This window comes from Oryza glaberrima, chromosome 11 (assembly GCF_000147395.1).
Source record: "Oryza glaberrima chromosome 11, OglaRS2, whole genome shotgun sequence".
Classification (NCBI taxonomy): Eukaryota; Viridiplantae; Streptophyta; class Magnoliopsida; order Poales; family Poaceae; genus Oryza; species Oryza glaberrima.
Window position 1 is genome coordinate 288,566 of NC_068336.1, and position 12,825 is coordinate 301,390.

General features: G+C 37.1%; 2 protein-coding genes across 3 annotated transcripts; one reads left to right on the forward strand and one right to left on the reverse strand.

Annotated features, from left to right (window-relative positions):
* Positions 1-205: 205 nt before the first annotated feature.
* LOC127753647 (probable phytol kinase 2, chloroplastic) lies at positions 206-10,961 on the reverse strand. Of its 2 annotated transcripts, XM_052279062.1 has the most exons (8): positions 10,347-10,396; positions 10,080-10,171; positions 2,247-2,575; positions 1,924-1,991; positions 1,668-1,802; positions 1,410-1,525; positions 1,153-1,267; positions 206-1,059 (listed from the first exon to the last, which is right to left on the reverse strand). In XM_052279062.1, the coding sequence occupies exons 3-8, from the start codon at positions 2,364-2,366 to the stop codon at positions 789-791; spliced, it is 825 nt and encodes a 274-aa protein (XP_052135022.1). In that variant the 5' UTR covers positions 2,367-2,575; positions 10,080-10,171; positions 10,347-10,396; the 3' UTR covers positions 206-788. The 2 variants fall into 2 exon arrangements, with proteins under 2 accessions (XP_052135022.1, XP_052135021.1); XM_052279061.1 differs by lacking the exon at positions 2,247-2,575 and having other exon boundaries at positions 211-1,059; positions 10,347-10,961.
* Positions 7,616-8,830, forward strand: LOC127753648 (uncharacterized). The gene is made up of 5 exons (XM_052279063.1): positions 7,616-7,882; positions 7,977-8,092; positions 8,172-8,250; positions 8,327-8,465; positions 8,540-8,830. The coding sequence occupies exons 1-5, from the start codon at positions 7,794-7,796 to the stop codon at positions 8,699-8,701; spliced, it is 585 nt and encodes a 194-aa protein (XP_052135023.1). The 5' UTR covers positions 7,616-7,793; the 3' UTR covers positions 8,702-8,830.
* Positions 10,962-12,825: the final 1,864 nt, after the last annotated feature.

Genomic DNA, 12,825 nt, shown 5'->3' on the forward strand with positions numbered 1-12,825 from the left:
CTATATGTTTATCCCTTGTTTGCAAAAACAGACAAGGCTCATTTAGCAGACAAGCTCTTTTCTCTGTGTGCCAGCAGTGTGGCATTTACTAATAGCTGACAAAATTTACATAGGCTGACAGTGCCAGGAAGAAAGCAATGCATCTTAATTTGTGGCTTCTGATTTGCCTGTCATGATACAAGTACGGCTTGTGGCTTGAAAGCTAGCTTGCTAGGCAGGTTGTTTCCTGTGCACAAAAATGAGTGGTAGCTAGTGCGTTATAGCGATATTTGGATAGCTAGCAAAGACAGGACGAGAGTTATGAGGCTCACAGGATGGAGCTTTGCTTATCATTACCCTCTTCTGGACGCACCTGCAAAATCTGAAATACTAATAAGCTAATAACACACTTAGAAAAAGTTCTGATTTTCCTTTTTGGTGTTTTTGGAGGAATCTGGAGGTTCACCTCTGCTGCACCTAGAGAAAATCATTGTGCATGTATTCAGGCCTGTAATCTCCATGGAATGGAAGTATGTTTCGAGGGAAAACAAAAAGCGCTGGCAGCTTGCACACAACCACCATATATACAGAATAGACATTTAGTTTGGAGTGTAGACAGCTCTCTGGTATGTTTTTCCTCTACTCAACTTTTGCCTTACTATATCAGATAGCTTTTGTTTTTCTTGATTACAAGATACAACGATGATGCTTGTAGCTTGTATCGATCCTTGTTACATTAATCAAATCTGATATTAGTAAATCAGTTTCTTTTCAGCTCTGCAGGGCAGCTACTTACTAGTCAGTAGTCACTAGAACCTGTCCAAGACCATCTGATTCTGAACAAGTGCAGAAATGTCACTGCTGTCAGCGCTCATACAACACAGGTTTCTGGCCCCAGTATAATAGAAAACAAGGACACCAAGGAGGACAGAGGCGAGTGGCACAGTCAGATTGTCATCCAGGCGTGTGCTGATAGGGAGTGACTCCACAATTGCAGCAGCAAGCGATGTCACACCAAAGGCGATCACCATGCTCCAGCTCTCCTCGACAAATCCAAAGAGGTGGAAGTAGCACATGTACCTAGCAAGTACTCCAGCAGTTTCAGATTAACAGCTACCAAGACTTCAATAGAAATGTAGGGTAGCCTATTAGATACTCCAACTTGTTACTTACAGGATTGATGCAAGGAAACCAGCTAAGAACATTGCAATGGATCCAGCATAAGACTTATGAGGGTTGTAAGGAAGCTTTACATGTCCGAATCGCCTTCCAGCTATGTCAGCTACACCTGAAAGCAGTGTAGAGAAGTCAGTTGACGTCTGAAACTTTTCACTCGGTGAATGAAAGGAGCAGTCCAAAATCGATAGAACAGTGTCAGTATCAGCAGAAAATTTTCAACTGCAGGAGATTAGATGAAGCTAAGGCCGTACCATCTCCGGCACACAAGTTGCAAATCACTGCGATTGAAATGGGAGATGTCCTCCAGAAAATTACAGTAGCGAGTGTTATAGCACAAGCATAGTACAGTGGACCTTTAAGAAGCTCTCTGGAAACAAAAAGGGATTACTGAATCAAGTGGTAGAAGCAACACAACTATGATTATTATTATTTTTATTGCAGTAATGCGTAAGAATGCCAAATCTTTCTTTGCCCACTAGCTTGTCAAAGGGGGGAAATGAGATGAGTACCTGCGGTCCCCGTTCCTGGTCATGGAGTTAATGACGCCATCATCTTTGACAATACCAAGTCCAATCAAGGTAACCTTTATGATGTTGAATGCAATGACAAGGGAAGCAAGAAATGGAGCATAGACATCATCCGCACTGCAATCAGGAAGAGTACGTTGTCAGGAAGGCAGAAACACACTTGGTATGGCTATGACATGACAAAATTAAAGATACTGCTAGTATATTGTTGGTCTGGAACTCGATCGATCTGGTTTACCTGAACAAAGGCCACATAAGGAAGTATACTAAGCCAACAGTAATATGCACGAGTTTCCTGCAGAGTTTCTGAAGATGGACAAGCCCGACATACCAGTCAAGAATCAGCATAATTGCTGCGGAAAGACATGCTGCAGTATATATGTGATGTGACTAACACAGGATCTGACACAAACACCTCAATTAACCAACAAATTAATGGTGTGCTTATGGAAATTTGCCGGCAGCTAATAGGGATCTAAACACACTAGTCATATCATGCTACAGAGAGCTGAAGTGAGCAACCGTTAAGAGAGTAGGTGAAGGAAGAAGAGGTGATGTGACCTGGTCCAAGAGGGCGCGGTTGCCGACCTCTTCCCAGAAACGAAGCACGGCGAGGGCGGTGGCTCCGGTGAGCACGGCGGCGCCGGCGTCCCGGAGCAGCGGGCTCTCCAGAATCCACATGGATGAGGCCTTGCTAGCGGAGCGGCCACAAACTCAGATTTTACATACTGTATGTATTAAGGGTGTGGCTGACCTTGGATTATTGGACGGTAGTAGCTGATGGATACTCCTGATATAATAATTCTCACGTGTTTCTCTCCTCCATCTCTTCTCCCTCTACATGGAGTCCTTCAACTTCAATTCCTCCCCAATTTCATGGTAACTATTCTCTACATACACAATAATATAATAGAGTAATAAATTAAATAGTAAACTATCCGCTCTTCAACACCAATCTCTCTCTACTGCATTAATTTATCACTTTGGCTTATTGTCTCCTTTTATATACTCCCTCCATCCTAAATTGATCATCTTATATATTTATACACCAAGACCAAGGATAATTTAAATCACATCAATCAAGACACCATATACATATTCTCCCACAATGCATGCATCGATTAAAACAACATGTCAATTACACGCTTAGCATGCACACATTTTCTCTTGCTACATTTATTGTATTCCATTAAAATCCGTGTCCATGCGGTTATATGATTATCAATTTGAGAAATTTTGGATTTCATTATATGATGATCAATTTGGGAAGGAGTGAGTAATTAGGAAGATAGCCCGCGCATTCGCGCGGGCATGTGTATTAGTTTGTTTTGAAAATAGTTCTAACAAAATAAATTGAAATTAAAATAAGGTGTTTTCTATTTTTAGTTGAGTGTTCCTTGCATCTTTTTTTTTTGAAGAAATATCGACAAACTATAATAAATATATTTTCCCACCCTGCTAATCCTATCTTTAATTGCTTCATATATATGCAATTCGTTATGCATAGAGATAGAAAAGTTCTTAAAAAAAATATTTACTGTATTTCGAATTTAGTGATTAAGTCTAATTTCGAATATGTATTCAAATCAAATTATTGTTTTATTCTAAATTGTCTTTTTAGGGATTTTAAAGTGTACTTAATCTTGTATCGTGTTGTGTTTGGAGTTTTCTTTTAATACTTATTTTATTATTCCAAATTTTAGCTATTTATATGGACTCTTGATATTTTATATTCTACATGAAATCTTGTTGTATTTTTATAGTTTTAATGATTTTTTTATTTTTAGTGTATATTTTAATCAATTTGCTTTTTTTTTTTGCTATGAATTTACATACAAACTCCTTGTAGTTGATACGCTTGCTACCATCGGTCTCGTGGATCATCTCGTCGACCTCCTCATTAGTGAGCCTCTCCTGATATATTGGACATGACGTGGCTGGGCTTGGCGTTAGAGATGAAGCCATTTTCTACTCCTTGCCGAAGACTCGGAACATCTCCCTCTGCCCCTCCTCTCAATACTTGTCCTTTTGCATGCCATTAGGCCTAGAAACTCGTGGAAGTCAATGCTACCGCTGTCGTCGGTGTCTATCTGGCTAATAATGTCTTATAGCTCCGCTTCCATCGGGTTTAGAGTATATATCATGGTTCCAAGCTCCTTGGTGGTGATTGAACCTGGACTTTAGACTCACATATTTGAATTCATTCATTGTTTTTAAAGTGCTATTTTGCTCAAATATTTGTAGTCAAAACAACCAAATTATCTAACGGCCCATGTTAAACAACATATTTGCAAACGAAAAATAATTTATGAAAAATTTTTATATACATGTTCTTAGCGATCTAAAAGCAAATGTTGAAAAATAAACTTCGATGGAAAACCACAAAATTAACTCCAAATTTAAGGTTAAAAATTTAAATTTTAGCTAATAAGCATTAGCGAAAAGATGAGGCCGTAACTTTTATATAGTTAATATGGGCAATATATCTCTTGGATTATGTATTTAATTATCAATAACACAAGAAATCAAATAAATTGAGAAAAGTACATGTAACTTGAGAATCATCATCATTTAGCTACTGTTATTTTTTATATATGTTGTGTTAGCTAGAAAATAGGAGAGGACAGTGGGATCCTAGAGGAGAGTAGGAGGGTGGAGCATGTACATGCATGGTCACGTACGGTGGGGGTGGAGGTGGGGGAGCCAGATTTTTTTTAAGATCTAATAGTTAAAATTATTTGGTCCACCAATTTGAAGAAAAATCAATGTTTAGATTATTTTTAATTAGAGCGCCACATGACGTCTAGAAGTGTTTGTAGAACATCACGTGACAGTTTGAAAACGTTTGTAAGAAGTTTAATATATTTTTTTAGTATGTACTATAATATTGTTCCCCTAAAATTATATTTTTTATGATTTAAAATATATTCAAAACTGAGTTTTTAATTGTATAACTTAAGACTTAATAGCGTGTAAAAGTAGGGAGGCACATAAGTAGGAATAGGTAGGGCACGCTCGCTTAAAACCCACCTGATAACCCAAATGCCTAAATTAATTAATTTATTTTCCAAAAGCTTCAAGAAATTTATATGAAATCAAAGATAGCCTTGCTGTACTACTACTACTACGTGGAATCAAAGTGACCAGCCCAGTAAGGTGCGAGATCAAACAAGATGGAAGTTGCTTGCATCGCTTATATTGATACAACAGTGGGTAGAACCGTAGAACTGCTCCATTTATCGACGGATGATTTTCTTGATCTGATCGTTTGCTTACAAATTAATATAGTAATTATTTTGAACCCATCGAACTGTTGATTTCTTGATAAAAAATGATTGCTTAAAAATAAAAAAGAGAATAGGAGGGGAGGGGCAGCAAAAGGAGGAGACAAGGTGTGCGTACAGTGCGTCGCACGCACGGAAATAGGCAAGGTGTGATTGACCGTGAGTCTCAATGGATCAATATAATCACGGCAGGCAGATCACAAGCACACACGTCACTGCATATGCAACATCACACTCACGCACCCGTGAATTCACCTTCCACCCTAACACACTCTCGAAGAGATAGAAACCAGCAACACATCTCTCATCAAAGTAAATCCCTATTTAAAACCAACTTATATGTACGGAATATTTGTGAAAACTAGCAAGGTACGTACCACGCCTCCATCACATCACTAGTATTTCCCCAAGCAGTTTAATCTATTATATTATTAAAACAGTCTTGAAAAGAGGCACCACGTTCGCTGTGGAGACTAGAAATTTCCACGTTAATCGAAGAAAAAAAAAGAAAAAGAAAAAGATTTTAACCATTGGATCATAATAGATCTAGATTTTAACGGTAAAGATTTAATCAGAGTTTTACAGAGTATATAGCAGAAATCGGACAAGTCGGACAAGGTAAAAGTCAGAACCATTTAAAAGTCCAATGGTAGAAAAGGTGTATTACACGGTTTTCTATAGCCTTTATGAAATTGGGAGCTCAGAGTAGTGCTCCCTCTATCTACTTTTGATAGTCATATTTCATCTTGGCACACAGACCAATGATAAGTAATTCTACTTATCATCCATTTAAACATGCTACTAGTCATTCCTGCTAAACAAGCGATTCATTAATATTTACATTTCACGATGCTCAAGTAACCAATCTTGTGTGAAAGAATGAAGAGTCATGCATTAAATCCGAGAAAGTCATTAAGATGATAGGTTGTTAAATTGAAATATGCTTATCAAAAATAAAATTTTCGGATTTAAATATATAAATATCAAAAGTAGATGGAGGAAGTACTACTCTTAGCACATGACATAAAAATACTACTACTACTATTCACTGAAACAGTGTAGCACACGGATTGACATGCAAAGATTCCTATAGCCAAAACTTTTCCAAACTACTGCTATTATTCACCGAAACCGACTGCTATGACTGTCACCGAAACCGACTGCTTTGACGATCGGATTCACATCCCACAGCCAACAACAAATCAAGTCAATAGCAAACAACATGCAACCAGTGGCAATTGCTTAGGGGGTGTTTAGATGGGGCTAAAACTTTTTAGCCCAAGTCACATCAGATGTTTGGATGCTAATTTAGAGTATTAAACATAGACTAATAAAAAAAACTAATTTCATAAATGAGAGCTAATCCGCGAGACGATTTTTTAAGCCTAATTAATCCATAATTATCGAAAGTTTACTGTAGTATCACATTGTTAAAATCATGACGTAATTAGACTCAAAAGATTCGTCTCGCGAATTAGTCCAAGCTTATGGAATAGGTTTTGTAATTAGTGTATGTTTAATACTCTAAATTAGTGTCCAAACATCCGTTGTGATAGGGACTTGGAATAAGTCCCTGAAACCAAACAGCCCCCAGCAGCTCCAAGTCACCGGATTTGCCTTCTACAGTTTGTTTTCTTCCACTGGCAACCTTTATTTTTTTTTAATGTTTGGCCCGTCTTTCCCTCCTATAATGAAGATTATTAGAAATTAATCAAATAAAAAATATCATTAAAGATTAAAAACATTCATTAGTTATTACTATTTAATATTTGTACAATGCGACATATTTACACATTGATTAAACATGCATATTCACCCAACAGTAACTATTAGAAATAAAAACACAATTTCTTTATTATTTACACATGCAACATATATATATACATATCATTATTTTAATTTCTTTTTCAGACTGAAGGCAAGTTATGGTGTACAAGAAGTTAAGTGAACTAACAAGTAGAGGACATACATGGAACATCAAAGTAAAAGTCACGAGATTATGGGATTCAGCAACAGATGAATTACTCAGTCTTGATATGATCCTAATGGATGAACAGGTTTTATTTCTTTTACTTACCTAAACAATCGATCAAGTTTATCTTCCATAAACAATAACTGTTATTTTATCTTCCATAATTAATACTCCCTCCATCTACTTTTGATAGTCATATTTCCAAATCTGAAAAATCTATTTTTGATAGGCATATTTCAATCCAACAACCTATCATCTTAATGACTTTCTCGGATTTAATGCATGACTCTCCATTCTTCCACACAAGATTGGTTGCATGGACATCGAGAAATGTAAATATTAATGAATCGCTTGTTTACGAGGAATGACTAGTAGCATATTTAAATGGATGATAAGTAGAATCACTTATCATCCATTTAAATATGAAATATGACTATCAAAAGTAGATGGAGGGAGTAATTGTTTTTTTTATCAACAGGGAGATGTAATTCATGCATCTATATGGAAGAAACTGATAGACAACTACAAAACACAAATCAATGAAAGCTCAGTCTATGTATTCAGTAACTTCAAAGTTCAAGAATCCCAAAAATATCGTCCAGTTTGCAATGACCTTAAAATCACTTTCATGTACAACACAAAGGTCAAACAAGTCAAAGAAACAGCTGAAAGTTTTCCTGAGTATTACTTTGATTTTGCTAGCATTGACACATTACAAGACCGTGCAAATAAAGACCAACATTTATCAGGTAAAATCTATTGCTTTTTTATCTTTATTTTAAAATATGATATTGTTATTAGTTGATTTTCAATCCTTCAAATGTTGCAGACGTCATTGGACTACTAACCCGAATGAAACCAATTGAAACAAGGATGACAAGGAAAAACACCCCTAACCCACGACTTGCAGAAATTCGTGAGATTGAACTTCTACTATTAGGGTAAATATTGTTATGGCCAATATTTTTTTAACCATTACAAACTATTTTCATGCTATTGAAAATCTATAATATTTATGCCAATTGAAATTTACAGGGGGGATAAGATCAGATTAACATTGTGGGGGCAATTGGCTCGATTTTTTAGCGAAGATGTAATTGGCAACCAAACAGTTGTCATTGTTACATCAACAACAGTGCAAGAATATATAGGTAATAACACAAACTATGGAAATCAGATTGTTCTTTTTATTTATATAATATAAACTAACTAATAACCATGATTATATAGGTTTATCTCTAAGGTCAAGCAGTGCCACGAGAATATATACAAATCTACACATACGTGAGACATGGACACTTATTGACAGGTATATGTTATTTTAATACTGATTTTTAGTAACATAATACAAATCCTTCTTTGATTCAAATATTTATGCCTCATAGACAATTCTCCGAAGAAACAATACCAAAAATGATGGAAGTAGATAAGAGCACACAAGGAACAAGGGAGGAGCAAATGTTCTACAACAGAAAAACACTCAAGGATATAACAGAAATGCGGCATGGCAACCCAGGAAGTCAGGTAATTCCTACATAAATTTTATCTTAATATACTTGGCAATTATATATATCCTTAAAAAATTTCATAAATTGCAGGAATTTGTGTTTACATCAAAAGTTACGATTGATCGAGTACAAGAAAATATTCAATGGTGGTACATGTCGTGCAATCTTTGTAATAAAATAGTTATTCAGAAAAACGATAAATACCATTGCAGGAACTGCAATAAATATCCAGAAAATACAACGCCTAGGTAAGATTACTTCTTTTTTTTTGTAAATAGTAGTACTTACGTAATAATTTTTTGGCATTAACCACAATTCCATATTAGGTACCGACTACGACTCCAAATAAGTGATCACACGACATCTACAAGCTGTACTATATTTGATGATGTGGCACAAAGCATGCTAGAGACACCTGTCTCATCATTACTCAATTTACTAGATGGCAAAAACGACGAAATACCTAACATTATTCAACAACTCTGTGGAAAACAACTCATCTTCAAGTTCAAGCTCAGTGAACAAAATCTGACTGAAGGCACACCAAACTATGTTGTCAAAAGGACATTTGTGCCTGATTATATGCTTGAGAAGCAATACCTCATTAATAAGGCTGAAGAGGTAAAGCAGGCTACTACTGATTTTTTACAACACAAAATCTTGAAAATTTTATTTCTGAAATGTTTCCACATTATGATTTTACAGGAGTTAATGGACGACGATGTGGATAACATACTAAAACAAGATAGAGAGACAGATCAACAGGTATTTGAACATATAATACAAATATTCATTTATTTATAATATATAGCACATATGACAAAGACTTTATTGCCTTTGAAGGAACAAACCAGCAGGGGCCCTCTTATTAAAAAACAGATCCATCTCACTGCTACCCGTGAAGCAAGAGCTAGAGGATAGTGACCAGGAAATCATGAGTGAAGATGAACTCACTTCGTCGGACAAACCTCCCAGTTGCAAACAAATAAGACGGAGGACATACATAATAGAAGACGATTCAGAAGAGGAGAGCAACGAAACAAGTATGATAAAATGCGTAGATGCAAAAGTTCGAGGCAAAAATGCAAAAGGCGCTCATGCAAAACCCACAAAGGCAGAAATCAGAAATGACAACTACAGCCATGAAATAAACAAATCAGTTGTTCAAGAATCCATCAAGGCAGGAAAAAGACAGGCGAAAACCATCAATGGCATAGGCAAGGAAAGCTCTGTTGAGAAACGTAAGAAAACATATGTTCAACCAGACAATATAGCATGCAACACAAGGCCTCAGAGAACAAGGAAAATGAATTCTAAGTGTACAGATAGTGCTTAGAGCTCATGAGAATAGTTCATAATTAGCAGTACCTCGGTAGAATATCCTGCAGTTAATGATACTAGCTAGAAAGAATAGCTCATAGTCAATACAGATCATTACATGTACTATATTATAATAGCTGAATATTGTATGTGAATAAACTGAGATATATTACTATGCGATCTGTTATTTTATTTATGATTTTTTATCACCTCTATATATACAGACCTAATTTTGCAACCGATTGCACATGAAGCATCCAAACATATAATTCATGCAAATGATTAGAAAAGAAAAATAGCGTCAACCAACCTTTGCCTGCCTGCCAATTCCCCCAGGCTCGCCACCCTGGCCGATCCGTGACTCAACCACCGCACCACCTCCACCTTGCATTTTGCTGGATGCTGAAATGAGACCCAAAATAGCAGATTTTGTTATGGCCAAATTTTTTGGTGAAAACCAGCTAAAGGCGAATACTAAAAGAGTTGTGGCAACATAGTGAGTATTCGTTTGAAAACCTGACCTTAATTTTCATATAAAAGTATTTGATTAGCATTTAACAATTTTCCCATCATATACCTCGAGCAGTCGGCGCAAAAGCTCTCCACCGACGAAGCTCGCCGCCCGTTGGATCTAGCAGCAGCATGTGGAGTTGGGGCAAGTGGGTGTCGGAGATCTGAGAGCTGCGCAAGAACTCGCGCATCTGGCTCTGCACGTTTGCCACCGCCGTGCCATCAAGGGCCGCGCCGCCCCCGTCCTCTTCAACTAACCGGAGATCGCGCACGTGCTTCCCCGCTCGGCTTCGGCAGCCCCCAACGACGTGAGAGCCACACGGCGCTTGCGACGGCGATGGACGACCCCGATCCGGCGGCGGTCGCGGCAGCGCCTCGCCAAAAAGCGACTGGACTCGATAGAGATAGCCGGATCCGGCGGCTACGACATCGCGGACCATGCCGAAGAAAGGAGCAGCGGTGAGGAGGGGAATATGGACCCCATGCTGAGAGAGAAGTTTCCCTCAGGTTCCACCTCTCCCTTTCAGTTACTTCTCCTCATCGGATTTGACCTCACCTGATCAGATCTGGCCATTGAAGGAGGTGAGAAGGGTGATAAGAGGCAGCACAGGAAGAAACGAGAGAAGAGGAGAGGAGAAGAAACTAGAGACTGGCTGTGAGGATTGGGATGGCCATGGGCGGCTGAAACGAGAAAAATCAACATATGTATCTACCGTCCCCTCCACTTTCTCTTTCTTTTTCTTTTTCTATTTGTTGAGATGAAATTTTTGGGTTGTAGCACAAAATTTAAATCAATACCTTCAAAGATACATATGTTGATTAATATATAAAGATTTGTCTTACTAAGTACGATAAACAAAAGTAAGAAATTATATATTATTTATTTATTATATATATTATAATTTAAAAACATAGTCAAATATATATTTTGAAGATCGTGTCATTATCCAAAACATCAAACATGTGTACTACATCCAACATATTATTTTCTTCACACATGCAAAACAAAGCAATTTATTAGCATATAGCTAATTAAGTATTAGTTAGAAAAACTTAAAAAAAATAGATTTATATTATTATAAAAATAATTTTACTTTTAAGCACCCTGACATGTGAAATTAGTTGAAATTAATAATTTAATTCTATACAGCATTTATATATAGATGGAGTTAAGATATCTGTAACACTAATTTTAACGACGTTGCCTTATCTCACACGCAAACATTTAATACTCTTTTTTCATCCACATTTAATGCTCCATGCATGTGTCCAAACATTTGATGTGACGGAATTAGAAGTTTGAAGGGAACTAAACGCTGTCTAAAATAGAAGTCATAAAATGTAAAGAAACCGTGATACATCGAATAATCAAATAAAGGGGTGACTAACGAATAAGAGTTAGCGACTGAAATCGCTTTTAAAACCTATAAAATCGTTCGGCCTTTTGAAGTCCCAAAATAATGAGACAGCTATTTAACAAAATATAAGAAAACTCATATGTAAAAGAAGATAATTTTATATGGACGCTAGCCACGCAATTGCGCGGGCCACCCTGCTAGTTTGTGTATAAGTTTTCGAAGTTCTATATCTTGAACATTATATAGAGTGGATTTCGCAATATTTTACATATGTAAGTTTATATATATTATTTTTACTTTGCATTAATTCTAAGAGTTGACATCAACCATAATGATAAAAATTAGCAAATCTGCCTAACAAGCAGAATGTTGGGCATAAGAACAAAGAGCATTAACTAGCTGTGTCTTCACCTAGAAGCAATGTGACAAAAACCAATGCAACGTTTTCAATGAATAGAACTAAAGGGAAGAACTGGTCGTGCCCTGAACAAATTAAACCAGACACTTAGTTGAACTGAAATTACCGGTCCATAGATAGGCGGCGCATAAAACCTCAGAGAGATGATTAATTTATGAGTTGCATGAAGATCGAAGTCAGAGATGTACAGGGAAAATACGAAGATAAAATAGAAGCAAACTAAAATATATTGCATTGTCAAATAGTCAATCCAATATGGCATAATGAAGTACATAAGGTCATACTTTATAAATCCGTAATTTACGGATGCTAGGGTTTTGGCGGCGCCTATGCGATTGGGGCGCGGCGGCCATCTTCTCCTTTGGGAGGGTTCTTTGGATGGAGTTCGTCTCTGTTCCACCGGCAAAGTTTGGTCCTGTGACGTTTGATTCTACTGTTTGCATCTCTGGAGATCATGGAAATCTCTCTGGTGGTCTTCAGCAGTTTGAGAATCCTCTCTCATCTGGTGGGGTGAGACCTGTCCCATTATGGAAGCGGTCCACATTCTTAGGTATTTCTCTGTTGGCTATCAAGCTCTGGGATGTTCATGAGACAATCGGTTCCGGCAGGTTTGATCATCTACGTAACTTCGTCTCAGTTTTGTCCTTTGGAAAGACGTATGTGTATGAATCCGATCTGGACTCTGGCTCCTCCTCCTATAAAAACACACATGTGGTTTCCACAACGATACGTCCTTTGCAAACTCTGGAGATTCTCCTGTTAGGTTTTGA